This window comes from Hyperoodon ampullatus, assembly GCF_949752795.1.
Source record: "Hyperoodon ampullatus genome assembly, chromosome: 1".
NCBI classification, from domain to species: domain Eukaryota; kingdom Metazoa; phylum Chordata; class Mammalia; order Artiodactyla; family Ziphiidae; genus Hyperoodon; species Hyperoodon ampullatus.
In genome coordinates this window covers 229,768,809-229,788,303 of record NC_136914.1, presented here as the reverse complement: position 1 = coordinate 229,788,303, position 19,495 = coordinate 229,768,809, and the positions used below count along the sequence as shown (strand labels likewise).

At 55.0% G+C, this 19,495-nt stretch overlaps 1 protein-coding gene across 3 annotated transcripts; it reads left to right on the top strand.

The window, feature by feature from the left end:
- Positions 1 to 8,548: 8,548 nt before the first annotated feature.
- Positions 8,549 to 15,804, top strand: ECHS1 (enoyl-CoA hydratase, short chain 1; the record flags this gene model as incomplete). 3 transcript variants are annotated; one of them, XM_079718244.1, is made up of 8 exons in its annotated part: positions 8,549 to 8,636; positions 9,814 to 10,011; positions 10,487 to 10,614; positions 11,450 to 11,549; positions 12,792 to 12,896; positions 13,366 to 13,485; positions 14,608 to 14,675; positions 15,649 to 15,804. In XM_079718244.1, the coding sequence occupies 8 exons, from the start codon at positions 8,549 to 8,551 to the stop codon at positions 15,712 to 15,714; spliced, it is 873 nt and encodes a 290-aa protein (XP_079574370.1). In that variant the 3' UTR covers positions 15,715 to 15,804. The 3 variants fall into 3 exon arrangements, with proteins under 3 accessions (XP_079574370.1, XP_079574371.1, XP_079574369.1); XM_079718245.1 differs by lacking the exon at positions 15,649 to 15,804 and adding an exon at positions 15,305 to 15,642; XM_079718243.1 differs by lacking the exon at positions 15,649 to 15,804 and adding an exon at positions 15,249 to 15,642.
- Positions 15,805 to 19,495: the final 3,691 nt, after the last annotated feature.

The window sequence follows — 19,495 nt, the reverse complement described above, 5'->3', positions numbered from 1 at the left end:
GTTGAAACTATGGTCATATGATGGGCAGCTTATCCTGTTAAAGAGGGGCACAGTAACACAAGGGAACTTCCCTGGGCTGCGCATGCCCCGACCAGACAGGTGTATAACCTATAGTAAACCCAAACTCATTATACCGTCATTATAATAAAATCTATGTATGCTTTTGCCCCCCGCCCCCGTGCGCGTTTCTTAGTGATTGAAGGATGAGAGCACGCGCAGCAGTAAACTTGTTACATAGCTCGGGACTGTCGATCAACTAATGATCCCCTGTCACTCGCCTCCGCCTCCCTGCAAAATGCTCCTTAAAAGCACCCTTAAGCTGGGGGCTCCCCGGGGCTCCCCTGGTGGCACAGTGGTTGAGAGTCCGCCTGGCGATGCAGGCGACGCGGGTTCGTGCTCCGATCCGGGAAGATCTCACATTCCGTGGAGCGGCTGGGCCTGTGAGCCATGGCCGCTGAGCCTGCGTGTCCGGAGCCTCCGCCTGTACGGGAATGCTGCTTTCAATTCACAGAAACAGCCCTCTCTCTCTCTCTCTCTCGGAGAGTGTACCTTTGCTTTGGTCTTGCTTCACTTCGCTGAAACAGCCTGCTCTCAGAAACAGCCCGCTTTCTCTCTCCCTCTCTCTTTCTCTCTCTCTCATAAAGCAAATAGACTTTGCTTTATGCTTAAGCTTAAAGCAGTAGTTTGCTATTCTTTGCTTACTATCACGGAACCAAGATTGCTAGCCTGGGTCTTCCGTTGACCTCCTTTTGTTATAACGCACGTCAACCCGGTGACACTTTCTGTGTGATTTCTTCCATTGAGGCTTTCGTTTCTGCTGTCATAGTGTTCATTTCCAGGAGCCCTTTCTTCTTGTACAAATGTTTCTTTTTAGAAAGGGGAGGGTCTCTTCTTGCTTCATCTTCCAGGGAGATTGTCCTCGCTGATCTGGAGACGTGAAGTGCTATGCTCCTGCTCAGTCGCTGTGCTCTGGGTTCTTCTTCCTGTTTCTTTTGGCTCTGTCTTCCAGGAAGAAGCTCTCTGAGATGTCAGGTTATGTTTGTCTGCTGGTGACAAGGAATGGTAGACCAGATGGCTGTTTGTGAGTGGGGCTCGTCAAATTTGAGCTTGGTTCTGGGGAGGCTGTTATTTGGGGAACCTCCATCCTTATCCCTAGGTCTTTCCTCTTGGGTTGGTCATGCTCCCTAGGAAAAGTCTTCCAGTCTCCTGCCTGGAGCATATAGACCTGGTTGCCAATATTTTGGGAGCCAAAGAGTGGACAGGAGTGGGGAGGGTCAGCTTACTGGATGCAGTAGACCCACCTCCAGCTGTGCCTGCTGTCCCCTTCCTGGGTCCCTGTTTGCAGAGAATAGCCTCCCAGGATGCTGCCAGTCACCCAGTGCCACTTCCTGGAATGTGAAAAGGGATTTAGGAATCTAATTGCTTCTTAAGCAATAAGACAGGACCTATGCAAATAATCAAGCTGTGAAGACTCACTCCTGAGTAACAGGGACAGAATCCCAGCCTTCATGGAGCTCAGTGAGTGGAGACAGAAAATAGTCGCATAAATATGTTATCGTTTCTCCAATGAAATGTGCATGCAAGGGATGCCTGCCCCTTAAAAGAAAGGCTTGGGGAGAGGTGTTGCCGTGGACCCGAAGCAGTCTCTGAAAACTCTCCCACTGTGCCCAGAATGCAGGCTGACCGGCTCCTGATCCTGAGCAGTTTCGGTGGCTGGTCTTACAGGCCGCCAAGCAGGTCAAGGCGCCCGCGGCATGACTGCTCGCAATGGCCCGCTCCCCGGGGGCCGGCAGCGGCCGAGGGTGGCTTGCGTGCTGCTTGCTGCATGTTTGCTGCATGTTTGCTCCTTGCTGGGCCCGTGGCCCTGGGCTCTTCACTCTCCACTCCCCACCCCCGCACCCCCCAAACCGCGGAGCACCCCCTGCCCTTCCCCCGTCTCTGAGTCCCGCCTCCCCAAGCTCCTCCCCCACCGCAGCCCGCGAGAGATGGCTGGTGACCACCCCGCACCCCGCCCCGCGCGCTTCATGCTGGTCGCGGTCCTCCGCGCAGGGAAAGAGCCAGGATGAAGCGCCCCGCTCGCAGCGGGAGAGGACGCCATGCGTGCCCGTCCCGGGCGGGGGCTCACCTCGTCCGGTCCCCGCAGGGCAGGAGAGGCACGAAGCCCGGCAGGGAGCCCGAGAGTCGCGCCTTCGGCGATGGCGGTGACCTCTGGACCCAGAGGCGGCGCGGGGTCAGCAGCGCCCACTCCTGGCTAAAGCGCTGGGCCTAGGACCAGCAATACGCTGAGCCAGACACTGGCCTTGTCACTCAGCCTGACATCCCGCGACTAATGAGGAAACGCCAGGCGACCTGGCAACTCTAATGAAACAGCCCATCTGCGTGCAGCCACCCTCACCCTGGTGTCCCTGTTTGCAGGGGGAAACTTTACCCCCCATTCTGCCGCCTGAAGCAAAGTCCCCAGCTCAGTGTAGCTCCCTCCTGTGAGGTTCCCCCAAGGGTCAGCTAAGCTGAAGCCCAGCAGGGTCACTGGGCTGCTGTCAACGTCCCAGTGGTCTAGTCTACCCCGGGGGCTCTTCAGCCTGCAGACTTTGGTCCCAGCTCCACAGACAAACACACCACTGGTCTCTGGATCCCTCTCAGGTACGCCCACAGTGAGGTCCCTGGTGTAACCCCTGAAATCAAGCTACTGGTGCAGCCTCGTGGGGCTGTGAGAAGCACATCTGTGTGCTCATCCCGCAGTGCAGGAGGCCCCCTTGCTGGGCCTGGGCCACTCCGGGCACACTGGGGCCTCTCTCTGGGCTGCCAGCGGGGCCCAATGGCTGCCGCCACATTCTCAGGCTGTAGCCCCACTGTCCTCGTCCCATCAGCTGACTCTGTCACCTTTGAAACTACCCTGTGTCCTGTGTTTGGCTTTCCTATCCCTTCACAGTTGCCACTGGCCATGTAGCAAGGGCCCTAGTCAAGGGCGAGCAGGGGCTACTCTTCGTTGCGGTGTGCAGGTTTCTCATTGCGGTGGCTTATCTTGTTGAGGAGCACGGGCCCTAGGCGCGTGGGCTTCAGTAGTTGTGGCACGCAGGCTCAGTAGTTGTGGTGCACGGGCTTAGTTGCTCCACGGCATGTGGGATCTTCCCAGACCAGGGCTCGAACCCATGTCCCCTGCATTGGCAGGTGGATTCTTAACCCACTGCGCCATGGTATTGCCAGGAGGTGGGAAGGCCTCAAAGATTTCCACTCTGCCCTACTCACCTCCTCCCTCCTCTCTGCCAGCCAACCTTTCCCTAGTAAAGGTCAGGATGATAAGGGATTATGTAGGCCTATTTAGAAAGTTCAAGATTCTGCTCTGACCATCCCTGAGTGGGAATGGCCAAAACGGGGTCTGGGGGCTTAAACTTAATTCTGGCTCAGCCCCCTGGAGCCTCTTGGTGATTGGCAGGACTCTACACCACGAAGGCAGGGACCACGTGGCTGAGTGCCCTCATGGTGGCCCTCGCAGGCCAAGGTGTAAAAATGCCCTGATCCCACTCACACCTGACCTCACCTGGATGGAAGGCCTGGGTGATCGGAGGAAAGGCAAAGTCACAGAAATGTGACGCACTGACTTTATGGCCAGGGATAGAGGGCAGTGCTCTGACTCCGGGGGAGGGAGCACCTTAGACCCCAGGAGTTGTGGGGGGCGGGGGGTCCAGGCATTCTGCTTTTGGTCCCCTCAGTGTAGCACTACCGCTTGAATCCAACAGCGGGGGCAGCCGGCACTCTGACCTGCAGCTGGTCCATCATCACCATCCCACATACTCATGCGGCTGTGGACAGGTCCTGGACTCTCTTGCTGGGTCTCAGGCCACCAGCAGCAGCTCCAACACATACACACCTCATTCCAATCGGACTGCTACAAAGTCTTGGGCTTCTCCTGATGCCCAAGGGCCACCTATGGCAATAGAAGCTGCAACTACCCAGTGACATCACCTGTGGTTTAACCAAATCAGGCAGTTCATTTCTATAAACAGCTTTATTGATTAGAATTCACATGCCATACACTTCAACCATTTAAAGCGTACAATTCATTGGTTTACAATATATTTTCAGAGTTGTGCAACCAACACCACATCAAGTTTAGAACATTTTCATCACCCCATAAAGAAACCCCCTACCCTTTAGCAGTACCCACTACCCCCTTCTGCAGGCCCTGGCAACCACTAATCTACTTTCTGCCTCTATGGATTTGCCTATTCTGGACATTTCATATAAATAGAATCATGCACTGTGTGATCTTTTGGGTCTGGCTTCTTCCAGCATCATGTTTTCAAGGTTCATACGTATTGTAGCACATATCAGTACACTTCAATGCTTTTTATTGCCGAATAATATTCCATTGTATATTCTCATAAATTCTAATGTATCCACTGTATTGAGATATCACATTTTGTTTATCCATTCATGAGTTGGTGGGCATTTGGGTGTTTTCTCACTTCTTGGCTATTAAGAATAATGCTGCTATAAACAATCACGTACAAGTTTTTGTGTAGACACGTTTTCACTTCTCTTGGGCATATACCTAGGGGTGGAATTGCTGGGTCATATGGTTACTCTATGTTTAATCTTTTGAAGAACTGCCAGACTTTCCAAAGTGACTGCATCATTTTACATTCCCACCAGCACTGTATGAGGGCTCCAATTTCTCCACGTCCTCACAACATTTACCTATCTTTTTTGACTATGGCCATCCTAGTAGGTGTGAAGTGGTATCTCATGATACCACTGATTTGCATTTCCCTAGTGACTAACAATGTTGAGCATCTTTTTGTGTGCTTATCAGCCATTTGTATATCTTTATTGTAGAAATGTCTGTTCATCCTCTGCTCATTTTCTAATTGTCTTTTTTTTTTTTTTTTGCAGTACGCGGGCCTCTCACTGTCGTGGCCTCTCCCATTGCGGAGCACAGGCTCCGGACGCGCAGGCTCAGGGGCCATGGCTTACGGGCCTAGCCGCTCCACGGCATGTGGGATCTTCCCAGACCGGGGCACGAACCCGTGTCCCCTGCATCGGCAGGCGGACTCTCAACCACTGCGCCACCAGGGAAGCCCTCTAATTGTCTTTTTATTACTGAGTTTGTGAAAATTAATACAGGGAAACCTCATTTAAAATGGAGTTGGGGGCTTCCCTGGTGGCGCAGTGGTTGGGAATCTGCCTGCCAATGCAGGGGACACGGGTTCGAGCCCCGGTCTGGGAAGATCCCACATGCCGCGAAGCAACTAGGCCCGTGAGCCACAACTACTGAGCCTGTGCGTCTGGAGCCTGCGCTCCGCAACGAGAGGCCGCGACAGTGAGAGGCCCGCGCACCACGATGAAGAGTGGCCCCCGCTCGCTGCAACTGGAGAAAGCCCTCGCACAGAAATGAAGACCCAACACAGCCAAAAATTAATTAATTAATTAATTAATTTTAAAAAATAAAATGGAGTTGGGAGGCCAGCAGAGGGAGCTCCCAGGCAGGTACCCTTTTTTATTTTTATTTTTATTTATTTTTGGCTGCGTTGGGTCTTCGCTGCTGTGTGTGGGTTTTCTGTAGTCGCGGTGAGCAGGGGCTACTCTTCGTTGCGGTGCACGGGCTTCTTATTGCAGTGGCTTCTCTTGTTGTGGAGCACGGGCTTCAGCAGTTGTGGCACATGGGCTCAGTAGTTGTGGCGCATGGGCATAGTTGCTCCGCAGTATGTGCGATCTTCCCGGATCAGGGCTCAAACCCGTGTCCCCTGCATTGGCAGGCAGATTCTTAACCACTGTGCCACCAGGGAAGCCCAGGCAGGTACCTCTTGACTGTCAATTACAGACCTAAGGAGAAGGATCACCAACAGGAAAGAGATTCACTGCATTTCTTACAGGAAAGTGATGGCCCCAGCTGCCCGGCCAACGAGAACCTGTCATCACCCTGAACTCTCATTTTCCTCCAATTGACTTTTCTTCAAAACAACCCCTCCTAACTTCCTCACTTTTCTCTATAAAATAGAGAAAATTGGTAAAATAACTGGCTGTTTTATTTTTTAGGTTAGCAAGTTGAAAGTATTCTTTATATATTCTAGACACAAGACCCTTATCAGATCTATGACTTGCAAGATTTTTTTCTCTCATTCTGTGGGGTGGCTTTTCACTTTCTTCATTGTATCCTCTGAAACACAAAAGTTTTTAATTTTGGTGAAGTCCAATTTATATATTTTTTTCTTTTGTCACTTGTGCTTTTGTCCCTAAATTACTTCATGAAGGATAGCAGCCACCTGACCTCAACACCAGCCCTGGGGGGTTAGGAAAAAATTTCCTTTATGTTGGAGCCATTTCCCTTTGGGTACCTGTCACAGTACTGCAGCCCACACTAAGACAGAGGCTCCTTTGGTAAAGAGTTTTGGTAATGTTTCTCTTTGCATGGAAATGTCTTTAGTCTATCCTCAGCCCTGAAATAAAGTTTGCTGAGTATTCAATTCTGGTTTGGATTTTATTATTTACCTGAAAATATCCGTTTTGCTCTTCATTGGTAGATGACCTTTTTCTTTTTTTTTTTTTTCTTGGCCGCCCCACGCAGCTTGTGGGATCTTAGTTCCCTGATCAAGGATGGAACCCGGGCCCCAGCAGTGAAAGCATCCTAACCACTGGACTGCCAGGGAATTCCCATGTAGGTGATCTTTTTATCTCCACCCTTGAATTTGCAGAACTTGGGCACGAATACAAACGGAAGCCAATAATATGTGTCTAAACATTTGAAATTTATAAATCAAAGTAATTTAATGATTTCATTGTTAAAGTTTAATTACATCTTATTTTATACAAATAAAACTATTCACAATCTAGCGTTCAATAGATACCAAGTTACCAATGTAAAGAGTCAGTGTTATGCTGCACTCCTGTTATATCTAGACCTATAAATACATACATTTCAGAGTGATATGAATTGTTTAATGTTGCAAAATGTCCCTCAGCCACCTTGTGCAGCTGCTATGAATAATACTGCACACACTTCATGAGCACCTGGACCACGAAATGGGACAGGAAGAGAAATAAGAAGGTAGATGTTTGCCACAGTGCTTGGCAATGAAAAAATCAGTTACATGATGCCTCTAAAAGGAAGCATTTTGTTAATAATTTATCTTTTCCTTGTCTAAGCACTTCTGCCTCTCAACTCCTTCCCACAACTCCTTCCCACAGTATTATCTCTGATTTCTCCGTGTTATTGAAACCAAGTCCCCCTAAAACCGAGTTCCCTTACTGAGTTCATGATTCATCTCTCCACCCAAAACTTTATTCCCTTTCTTGTTCCCTCTGACCTCAATCCTGTGCTAACTGAGCACTAATCAACCAGAGTCAGGTGACTAAGATGGCTGCTGTTGATAACATCGCTAATGTACTAAAATTGCCTTGTAGACATCATCGTTAATGTACAAACTCTGGTTGTTTCTCCAGGGCAAGATGAGCTCACAGATCCCCCCAGCCATGGACCGCCTGGCCTGAGAATGTAAACCAGAGACAGCCTGAGACCTGAAACTAGATTCAGAAATGTCAAAAAACGATGATGAATCCCAGCCTCTTTCTTTGTTCCCCTTTTTTAAAAATCCCCTAACTCAAAGATCAAGTTGGTCGGAGGCTTATCTGAGCTGGTCTGAGTGGATCTGAGGCTTGTCTCCCACTCCTTTGCTTGGTGTTCTATAAACACCTGCTGTCAGAGTCTGGCTTTCTGCGCGGGTTACAACTGCACGTTGCCCTGACGGCTGACTTCAGGTCACAGGTGTATCCGCCCAGCTCTAGCGAGCTCCAGTCTACCCGTCCTCAGCAGGTTTGGCTTTCCATGCCCCACAGCCACTGCCTCCAGCTGCGAGTCCGGGACCCAGCTGTGGCTCGAGGCGCAGTCACCCGGGTGCGGGGACGACCCGCTTGCCCCGCACCCAGACACACGCCGTTTCCCGGAAACGGCGGGAAGGGCCAAAGGCTAAGGGCATTGCCGGGGCCTGAAGAACAGAGGCGGCGCAGGCCGGCGGACAGTTCCGCCAGGAGCCCCGCGGGCCAGCACCCCGGGCCTGCTTACTCGAGAGGCCTCCCGGCGGTCCCTCCCGACCACGAGGGCGTCCCGGCCGGCCCCGAGCGGTCACACCCCGGGCTCGGGCTGCGGCGCACGGTCCACGCGTGTTTCCACCCCCACGGCTCGGCCGGCCCGGAGGGTTTGCTCTCAGGTCTTCAGGGATACTTCCTACGGCTTGGGGTCCGCCAAAGGCGGCGCGGACCGGGGGACGGACCTGAACCTGAACCTCCACCCTTCGTCCCCGCCCCGGCCCCTCCTCCTGGACGCCGGTGCCCCTCCCCGCGCCCCCTGTCCCCGCCCCCTGACCTTCGCTCCTAAACCTCAGGCCCATCGCCCCGGCCACTTCCGCCGCCCGGCTGATCTCGCGAGACCTTCGAGATCTCGCGATGCTGGCCCGTGGGCGGGGCGGGCCCTGACTGGCGCGGCCGGGGGGCGGCTCCGGGGGGCGGCTCCGCGGGGCGGGCGGCCGGAGCGACCCGTCGTCACGCAAGAGCTATGGCCGCCCTGCGGGCTCTGCAGCCCAGCGTCCGCGCCCTGCTGTGCACTTGGCCCGGCTGCCCCGCGCCGCGCTCCTTCGCCTCGAGTGAGTGCGGGGCCGAGGGGGGCGGGCCCGCGGTGGGAGTCCTCCGGGCCCTCATCGCAGGGCCGGACCCCTCCCAGTACCTGCTGCCTGAGCTCGCGGAGCCCTGGGGTCACTAGCGTCTCAACTCCGAGGACTCGGGACGGAGTGCCAAGACCTCTGGCCATTTCAGCGTTCGGTGTGAAAGTCCTCAGACTTTAAGAGAACGTGCGGTTAGCGCCTCTGCAATTGGAAAGGGTCGCACGTGCTGTCCTGCAGTGCCTCCTGCCCAGGCCTCCCCATGTCCACTGCTTCTCCCCGGGTGTGTCCTTCAGGTTCTGCCCCACCCCCGCCAGCCAGGCGCCCCTCCTCCTCTCTCCTGAGCGCACTCGCCACCCCCCCCGCCCCCCACCGGCATTTCGCAGGAACTCTTGGCCATGTCGATGTCGCTGGGAAAGAATCTCTGCGACCTCTGCCTTCACCTGTGTGTCCACTTGACCTAGCTACCAAGTCGTGTGGGTTTTACCTGAGTTCTCTTTGACCACCCTCTTCTACATCCTGGCCTGTACCCAGCCACCATTCCTGGTCTTGTATGTGACAGGCATGCTGCCTTTACACGTGTGATTTCAGTCATGTCCCACAAGCGCATGGGATAGGTACCGCGATCCCTGATTCCCCATTCAAGGAAGCCACCACCTTGGCTAACCTTCTTCTCCAGGTCATTGCTGGCCCCAGCTCTGAGCGGGCTGCCCCCGCCCATGCCCTGGCACTTGCCCTTTGCCTGTGTGCCTCCCACCAGACTGTCCACCCAGCAGGGCTGGAACTCTGTTCTGTTTGCAGCTTAATTGCCCCCACCTAGTTGGCATTTGTTTAAAGAAGGCGTTTCCTCATTCCTTGTTTCTACAGGATCCCAGGCTGTCTCTAGTGCGTGTCCTGGGAAGCGCCGACCAAGGCATTCAGGAGAAGGAAGGCTGCTCTTCATTGCTGGGGTTTTTTTAACTTAAGGAAGTGTTCCAACATCCGTGAAAGCAGAGAGCACTGTATAAGCCACCCATGCTGCCGCAAGCTGCATGATGCAGCCACCAGGGACTGAGCAGGGGCCCTCAGGGGCCCTGTCAGGGTCACTCTGTCCACTGACGGGTGCATCCCCCCAGTTTGGTGTCTCCGTGAGTGGACATCCCCTTTTCCCCTCCCCCCCCAGGCGCAGCCTCTGAATACATCATCACAGCCAAGAAGGGGAAGAACAGCAACGTGGGGTTGGTCCAGCTGAACCGCCCCAAGGCACTCAACGCGCTCTGCGATGGCCTGATCATGGAGCTCAACCAGGCGCTGCAGGCCTTCGAGGAGGACCCGGCTGTGGGGGCCATCGTCCTCACGGGCGGGGAGAAGGCATTTGCAGGTGAGGCGGGCAGTGTGGTGGCAGGCTGCCCAGGTGTGCGGTCGCACCCGTGGCATGAGGCAGGCAGCCTTACACCTCCGTGAATGCATCAGGAAGGTTCTGCGACTTGGGGGTTTATTTACGTAAAGCGGACCAAACCCCAGGCTGCTTGGAGGGGCCCCTCTGACGTTTAGCATTGAGTGTGCTCCGCCAGCACAACCAGTCTGTTCAGGGGCAGTCACGTCTCGGGTGCGAGTGACTAGTGAGTGAGCCCCGCCTCTTCCGAGTCCCCCTCCGCTCTGTTTCCCGTCCACATCCCTCTGCATCACCTCCATCAGCTCGTATCACAGCGTATTGCACTGTCTCCCCCTGCCCAGCTGTGTGTCCACGTGGCCATCCCCTGCAACCCTTGGTGCCTGCTGGCGGGGCACACTCAGTAGCTACCTGTTGGTGTGGGGTCTCTGCTCTGGTAACCGGGACCTCATTTCCACCACAGCTGGAGCCGACATCAAGGAAATGCAGAATCTAACGTTCCAGGGCTGCTACTCCAACAAGTTCCTGAGCCACTGGGACCTACTCTCTCGGGTCAAGAAGCCGGTCATAGCTGCTGTCAATGGCTACGCCGTGAGTGCCCGCCCATGCCACCTCCTTGCGCTCAGAACACCTGAAGGAATTGTACTTGTGTGTGTGCAGTAGAACTGGTTTTTATTTGGGGGAGACCTGAGTCTCGGTCCTAGGCTCGCAGGCCTTTTCTGAGCAGTGATCCTGAAGAGCCAAGAACTGCAAAGGGAGGAGGTGCTTCAGCATCTGCTGTGTTAGTGGAGATTCAGCTGTTGGGCTTCAGATTCCTTTGTTAGTAACGTCCCCCCAGTCCTGAGGCTCCCCGGGGGTGCTCTTCCCCCACTGCAAGGTTAAGGGCACACGTGTTGGCTCTCTGTGCAGTTTTGATGACTTTCCAACCTACACTGCCCTGTAAACTAACCTCTTTCACTACTGTTGAAAGTTCTGCCTCCCCTGTTTGGTCCATCGGGGTCTCTTATAGGCTCCTGGACAGCTCAGAGGCTCTGGGACTGGTTGTGGCCTGTAGAGAAGCCAGGAGGGCGTTTGAACTCACGATTCCTTAGTAAAGCTCCCTTGGGGTCAGCGGGTCAGCGGGCAGAGGTTATGGCTGTCGGTTCTCCCCCTCCTGGCTGCCTTCGAGCCCCCACGGCAGAGAGTGGAGTGGCCACGAGAGACACTGTAGGACCTGCAAAGCCACAAGCATTTGCTGTCTGGCCCTTTACAGAAAGTTTGCTGGCATCAACTCTGTAGGTAATTTGTGGGAACAGTTAACTAACTTTGCATCTCTGTTAATCTTTGCTGTACCCTAGACTGTGTTTCACTTCAATAGAAAATTCAAGTAAGCAAACAGAGTGATTTTTGACTGGGTTCCTCCGTGGTACCTCATGTTGTTTTGCAGCTTGGTGGTGGCTGTGAACTTGCTATGATGTGTGACATCATTTATGCTGGAGAGAAAGCCCAGTTTGGGCAGCCAGAGATCCTAATAGGAACCATCCCAGGTAAGGACTGATGGTAGCTTTGGCATTGTCCGCAATCTGCCCACGTCTCGGGGGCATCTGGGCTGTTCCAGTGTCAGACAAAAGCACGTGGGGCTGTCATGTGAGCCTGGACGGTGGCTGCCTGTCTGCACACTAAGGTCACGTGGGCACAGCAGCGCTGCGAGTGGCTTGGGGGCCTCGGAGCTGTGCCGGCTCCTCTGGAGTGTCTGGGTCCCTTGTCCGACACGAATAGCAAAGGCTGGCCACACGGTGGAGTCTCACCGCAGTGAGTCTTGCTCATGAGCCACGTCTGCGCTGGATCTTTATTGGTCAGCAGCTCAGAGAAAAGAACACGGTGACCACGGGCCAACACTGTGAGCTCATGTTTCGGTGGCCAGAGCGAGTCCCATGGCCTCACCCAGGTTCAGAGCAGGGACTCAGATCCCCCGTGGGCAGGGCGACAGGAACAGTGGGCCAACAGTGACACCTCTGCCCCTCGGTCCACCTGACGAGGACTCCGGGCTGTGTCTCCACAGGGTCTCTGCCCTGAGTGTAGAGCGTGGAGCCCAGGGCCTCTCCCGAGCCAGCTGGGCTGGGCAGGGAGCAGCCATGGGGTCAGGAGAGGGTGTCTGGGGTCAGCTGAGGTGACCACCAGGGCCTTCCCATCCCTGTGCCTGAGGGCTCCACTGCGTTGAGGCAGTGTCCAAGTCTGCTGGACTGTGGGTGCCCCCCTCAGGTGGCCCCTTGGCTCGGTCTGGCAGCCCTGGGGTTCACCGTGGGCGGACGACTGGGCAGACCACTCTCTTTCCGGCTAGAGGCCGTGGAGTGAGCAGGAGGGGGCGGGGAGCGGGACCCGGGGAGGCGGAACCCGGAAGAGAGGAGCATGTTGGGAGCCCTGGGAGGCGAGCGCCCTCGCATCGTCCCGCACCTGGACCAGAGCGAGCCGCGCTCTGGGGCTGCCCCCCAGCTGCCCTCCGGGTTGGGTGGGGTCAGGGTCTGGGGCCCTGGGCCGCGAGCTCCTCGTGTCTGTCCGTAGTCTGACTTCTGCTTGAGAGGTACTGGTGCAGGGAACCCAGGGCACCAGGCCGGGGGACCCGAGTGTGGAAAGGAGCCTCCCCCGGCTTTCCCACCTGCTGGACGCCTGGGTTCTGCCCACCCACCCCACCCAAGGGGCCCATCTTCAGCCCTGGGGCACTTGGGGACAGCACGTCTGTGCATCCTGGCTGCAGAGCCATCCGTGCCCAGCAGCCCTCTGCCCTGCAGGTGCAGGGGGCACCCAGAGACTAACCCGTGCCGTCGGAAAGTCACTGGCCATGGAGATGGTCCTCACTGGTGACCGGATCTCGGCCCAGGATGCCAAGCAAGCAGGTATGGGCCACAGCCTCCCGTGGAGCTCCCCCCTCAGGAAGCTGGGTGGAGCGGGGAGGGCTGCGTCCAGGGGCTCCCACCGGTGATCAGCACAGAGCTTTCCCGTGTCCTGGGAGCCCGGGAGACTCACTGCCTTTGTTTTTTTATTTGAAATACCACATGCTCAAAGGAGTAACTGAGACATGCATGCAGGCTAAAGAGCAATAGTGAAACCGCCCCGCTTCCCAGGGCCAACATCAGCAACAGGGTCTCCGAGACCCTCCGCAGGCATGCCCTCTCCTGGACCCTCAGTGACCTGTGACTGTAAGAGCCCAGTGACTGCAGCAGCCAAGGGTGGCAGCCCCACCAGGGGACACCGTGGACCCTTTCCTGTGTCCCTGCTGCCTTGTCGGCACCCAGAGGCCTGTGCTGTGGCTTAGAGAACGAGAACCAGCTGCTTCCACATGTTGTTTACCTTTTTGTGTTTTAGGTCTTGTAAGCAAAATTTTTCCTGTTGAGACACTGGTGGAAGAAGCCATAAAGTGTGCAGAAAAAATTGCCAGCAACTCTAAAATTGTAACAGCGATGGCCAAAGAATCAGTGAATGCAGGTAGGGAGGAGAGTGGAGAAGGCCGCACAGCAGTTGTGAGGCTTGACAATTTGGGGTCAGAATTATGCATCTCAACCGGTCTGGACAAAAATTGTTAGGGTTCTTGGTATTTCGATTTTGGCTCTTCGTAGAGTTCTGGTTTCTAGTTGCTCGCTCACCAATTCTGTTGAAATGGCCTGAGCTCCCCTTGGAAGCGGGACCCGAGAACAGGGCCAGCCTGGGAGACAGGCGGCAGGGGGCTGGCGCTGGCGTGCAGGGGAAGCCCCGGAAGGGTCACCTGGGGAACCTGGGAGGAAGAGGCTCCTCTCGGCCGGCAGCTCCGCCCATCTGTCGGGGATGAGCTGGGGGCAGAGGGCGTGCTCCCGGCTGCCGCTGTGGACTGGGCGTCCTCTCTCTGCTGGCAGAGCAGCTCTGACCGCCCTCCTCGGAATTGCTTGAGTGTTAACATGGCGATTTGTTCTCACCGTTGGAGTGAGGCTGTCCCTTTGCTCCGTGTCGCCTGTCCAGAGGACGGTGAGCTGGGACAGCCGTGTGTGCCCGCGGCGAGCCGCTCTGCCCCCCGTCTCTGCTCACCGGCCTCCCGGGCCCCCGGCCAGAGCGTTCACACAGGCACGAGCGTGTGGAGCATGCAGCAGAGGAGGGGACGTGCCACAAGGCCCAAGGCACCTGTCACCTTGGCTGGGCGCTGGCCGCGGGGACCCAGCTACAGGGGCCGCCAAGGAAATGCTTCTGCGAGCCTCGCACCTGCATCACCTCCACTGCAAAGATGGCCTGGGACTCACTCTGTTCTGCACAGAGTTCTGTTTTCTGGGTGTTGTCCTTAATTATTTGTCGTGCTTTTTGAGTTCAGTGTCATGGGCTTCCTCAGCCCTCTCGTGGCTGGACAGTTTGCCGTCCCACCTTCCATCTAGGTCCCCGTGCAGGACACTGGGAGGCCGGGAGCAGTATTCACTGGACGTCTCGGCTGGGGTGGTGCATTTGAGCAGGGAGGCTGTACTTGAAACATCGTCGGTGAAGTCAAAGTCCACATCAGTCCCCGAGGGTGTTTCCTGCCTCCACAAAAACGTTCTGCGTTCCCACATCTGGCATCTCAGCTCCTAACTTCAGGGTTTTCTTTTTCAGCTTTTGAAATGACATTAACAGAGGGCATTAAGTTGGAGAAGAAACTCTTCTATTCAACTTTTGCTACCGTAAGTAAGCCTCGTTCACGTGGAGAATCACACACGGTCCAGCCATAGACGTTCCTGGCATTTCCTTATAGGCTTTATCACTAAATACCATTTCTCTTTGGTCGGAACTCTTAGCTTCCCCTGTAGCTGGATCACATGTGTTCTATCACTGAGCATTGATTTTTTTCAAATAAGTACAGTTTGTGGAAGTTCAAAAGTACAGAAACTTACACAGGGTTATTTCCTATTACAAAAGATCTTACAAATTGCACCCTTAAACAGCAACTCCTGTATTTAAAATGCAATCCATTTACTCATGATTTTCCTAGATTGTTCCAGTTACTTGGAATGGGGCTCGAATGTATTATAATACTGTAATCTGAAGCCTTGGAGCATTATTTTCTAGGATATCTGCCAGTAACTCAAAGGAAATCATTCTCTTAATAGTTATTAAAACTGATCTTTTATTATCAGAAAGTCACATCTAGGTGTTTTATAAAAGAAAGATTAAAAATGGCTTTAGCTCTTGAGGAAGTGCAGGTGCGTGTGTGCACATGTGTGTGATTGCATGTATGTGTGCATGTGTGCACACAGAGGAAGGTATGCAGAGGTAGAGCTTGGATTTTCGTGTCCTGCTTCCTGACCCTCAGGACACCACCTGACCTAGAGCACGACTGAATCCAGGTCATGATTTGGTGAATGACCCCAGTACATGCATCTGAGGTTCTCTGTAGATGGGAGTTTATTCGACTCATAGGTTAGTGGTTCCTGAATGACCATCACAAAGGCGGGGCGGGGGCGTTTAAGGGAAAAATACCCATTCCCAGGCCGCCCCTGGGAATTGGGATCATTCACAGTTTTTGAGGTGATCGCGCCACAGAACCCGGTGAGTGGACGGCCGAGGGCAGCGAGCAGCCCTGACACAGGCAGCGCTGCGCACCTGGACTCCATGCAGAGTGACCGTGCACCTCTGCCTTTCCACTTCTCTCACCAGGAAGACCGGAAAGAAGGGATGTCCGCATTTGTGGAGAAGAGAAAGGCCAACTTCAAAGACCAGTAAGAGCTGTGGCTGCCTCAGCACCTCGAGCTGAAGAGGAGAAACACGGCCTGTCAGCTTCAGAAGCAAATAAATCCTTCTCTTTCAAATGCAGTGTCAGTGACACACCAGCTTCTCTCCAGCTGTGAGGGGCCCTGGGGGGCTGTGTGGGCTCTCGCCCCACCGAGCAGCAGGTGGCCTTCACCCGGCTCTCGTGAGGACCCCCAGCTTGGTCGCGGTGTCGTTTGCAGCCGGTGGACGTGGCCGCTCAGAGGGATGGCCTCGCTGCTAGGCCTTTAAAGAGACGTGCTCTTGACTAAATGACAAACTTCAGGTCACATTATGCCTTTCTTTTAGTTATCGCTAGATTTGAATGTTCTGTCACTTTTTTAAAACTTTTGTTTGTCATTCTCAGTAACAACATTCAAACAGAACAAGGTGCTTAAAGTAAGGCACCCACATCCCACCCCGAGGGTAAGCACTGTTCACAGGTTTGTGGCTTTCAGGATGTCTTTCTGTGCCCACGTGCGTGAACACACGCTCTGGTGTGAAATTCCATTTTCTTTGTACAAAAATGGTTCTCCATGTACACGTTTCTGCAAGGTGCGCTGATCACCTTCTGCTTCTGTCACACAAATGCACCCTATTTTGTGTGACTAGCATTTTTTTTCATTTTACCCATTTTTAAATGCACATTTTAGCAGCATTCAGTGTATTCACAGTGTTCTTCATCTCCAGACTGTTTCATCACCCCAGACAGAAGCCTTACACCTTCAACACTAGCTCCCTACTCCAGCCCCCGGCCCTGGGGACCTCTGTTCCACTTTCTTTCTGTCACTGGATTTAATATACTATTTCCAAGGTCCATCAGGTTGTGGCACTAACAGTTTCGTTTCGTTTCGTTTCATGGCTGAATACTGTTCCTACGAGTGTTCTTTTCAGCGGCCCTGAAGTACTTCATGACGTGTGTACATTGTAATCTGTTTATTCACATGGTGTTGGATGTTTAGACCATGTCCAGGTTCTTGTTTCAGAGCCGTCGTGGCGACGGTGCAGCGAACGTTCGCTGCACGAATCCTTGCATTTCAGCTCAAGTGCGTCTGGAAGGGAAGGGCTGCACTGTGGGGCTGGGCTGCTGGGGGCCGAGGCTCCCAGATTGGTGTGAGGACTGCTTGTGTCGGAATCCCTGGGGCGTCGGTTTAAAATGCGTGTTCCCAGACCTGGCGCAGGATTAGTGCCCTTTGCTGTGGGAGGACGTAGAGTTTACACACCAAGGTTCCTCTGGTGGCCTCGTCCCCGGGAGGGCCAGCTGCGTCCCCCGGGTCACCGTGCAGTGTCAGGCACCTTGCAGGACCCTGGGTGAATGAGTGACCGAGGTACTGGGAAACACCTCTGCCCCGACCAGACGTCTGCTGTTTAATCCTCAGGTCACAGCCCAGCTTGGAACTCGAAACCCTCCATTTTACACCAGATTCTCGAGCAGGTGTCCAGGGGGAGAGTCGTATGAGTCCTGGGGCACGGGATGAAGGCCCTTGTCCTCCTGCTGCCTGGGAGGGCTGCACGGGTGAAGAGGGCAGTTGCTGGCCTGGGTCAGGGCCCCCCAGCCTCAGAATGCCCTCAGACCCTCCAAGGTGAGGCCAGAACAGCTGCACCTCTGGAAGCAGACGCTGGCACTGTGAGCATCCCCCTGGCTCTTGGTGTGGTGCCCACGGCAACGCAGCTGCAGATGAACAGACGGCCAGGTAAGCGGTGAGCTCTGCTGACTTCGTTGTGCCCCCACCCCCACCCCATCAGTCTTGCTCTGCAGAGAGAGGCTCAGCTGTCGGCATGATGGGTGCCACTCAGAGCCCAGGGCAGAGCTCTGCCTAAGCAAGTGCTCCACGGTGAGACGTGCACCTGCCTGTCCTGGGAATGGGGCCTCAGAGCCCTCTTCCAGGAGCCGCCACCCAGCGAAGACCTGAGCACCTGGTACAGGCGTTTCCTCCACCTTGTCCTGCAGCCAGTCGTGGGCAGGCAGCCTGTTGACCAGCCTGCCCAGCGGAGGTTTCTGCATGTGGGATTGCAGTCATGGCCTTGGGCAGGGCTGGGCCCAGAGTGTGTACCCTCCCCCCACCCAGGACCCACGCTGAACACCCAAGAGAGACCCACCTGCATCTGAGGAAGAGCTGAGATGGCCGGTGGAGCTCTGGCCGCCCAGCGCCTTCGATGACTCGCCCTTGTGCTCTGGTCATATTTGCACATCTGGGGGCGGGGGCCCAAAAAGAATTGCTCTGCTGACCGTCTGCCCGGGGGGATCAGCTCTGCAGTCTCCTCCCAGGCCCTGTCATTCTGCAGTGTGTGCCGTGGTTGGGAGTTTGAGAAGGGCACAGTGGTTCTATTACGGGACAAGACCCTCCCCAGACAGCAGACACTGAGTTCTGATGGAGTCGCCCATGAACGGTGGGCAAGGGAGTAGGTACAAGGGGACCATGAGATCAGGCTCCCCCTGGGGTCAGGAAGGCCGGGCCCAGCCAGGCGGTCTTCATGGCAGTAGAGGTGGGAACCCCATTTATTAAAGCTGTGTAACCGGGGTTTGTACTAGTGACATACCATCTAGAATGAACAAGTAGAGGTATGTGCAGGAGGAAACCTTCAAGTTGGGATCAAGTCCGTGCATTAGTGTAATCTTTCACATGCGTTGGGCGGTGACCTTCATAACCGATTCCGAGCAATGGAGACCCGAGTGCTGGGGGGCCAGTTGTGAGGGCCCATCCGAGACTCGCGGGTACCCTTGTCTCAGTGTCTCAGCCGGAAGCAGAGAAAGGGCTCGACGTGGAACGCGCACATCAGAGTGTGTGTGTCTCAAAGGCCTGCATAGGGTCGTTTGGGTTCCAGACCGTGGCAGGGACGGGGCCCCACCCCCAGGCCCAGGGAACAGGATCTTCTCCTCAGGCTGTGTTGTGGCCCCGGGCTTGGGGGAGACTGGGGACCGTCCAGTGGTGTGACTGTGTGCTTTGCTGTGGGTGACGGGGTTGAAGACAGACCCCAGCGGAACTTCAAGGACCACAAGCCCCAGAGAGCCCTCCACTCCCTCTTGAGTTAATTGACCTCTGGCCCCCTGTTGTTTTGGGGTTTTGATTTGTTTCTGAAGCTGAGACCTTTCATTCTCATCTATCCGTATAAAATTGGCTTTTCCCTCTTATATTCCTACTAAAAAGATAAGCTTCAGGGAATGTTAACTTCAAGTCTCTCCACTCAGGTTTTGGAGTAGAAACTGCTCACACTGGGTGGAATTGGCCACTGTGGGCGGCCTGAGTGTGGGCCCTGCTGACCACCTCCCCGGGCAGCTTCCTTGACCAGCAAGGCTCCCCAGGGCCGGGCAGTGGACGTGGGTTGTCTGTTGACTTCAGGTTCTCTGCCATCTTTCACGTACAGAACTTCCGCAGGAGCTGCCAGGCCTCCGGGCGTGTCACTGCAGGGCTGAGGGTCCATTTGGGAATGAGGTGGAAGGGGGCGGGCTCCGAGGGGAGAGAGCCTGGCCTGTCCCGGCTCTGGGTTGGGCTGTTTCCTGCGGCACAGGCAGCAGTAAGTACTCGGGTGGCCAGCAGGCAAACCGGGCAGCCCTGTAAGGAGGGCCAGAGCCTGGAGGGCTGAGAACCAGCTGGCCTGAGTGAGAGCCCGTCTGCAGGCTGGGCAGTGAAGTTAGGTTTGGGGTTTTTAAGCGGAGGTATGATCCGGCTGGTGCAGGCACGGGCATCTGCACTGGGGTCTGCACTCAAGCCTGCACGTGTGGAGCGGGGTAGAGAGAGAGCAGACACAGGGTTGA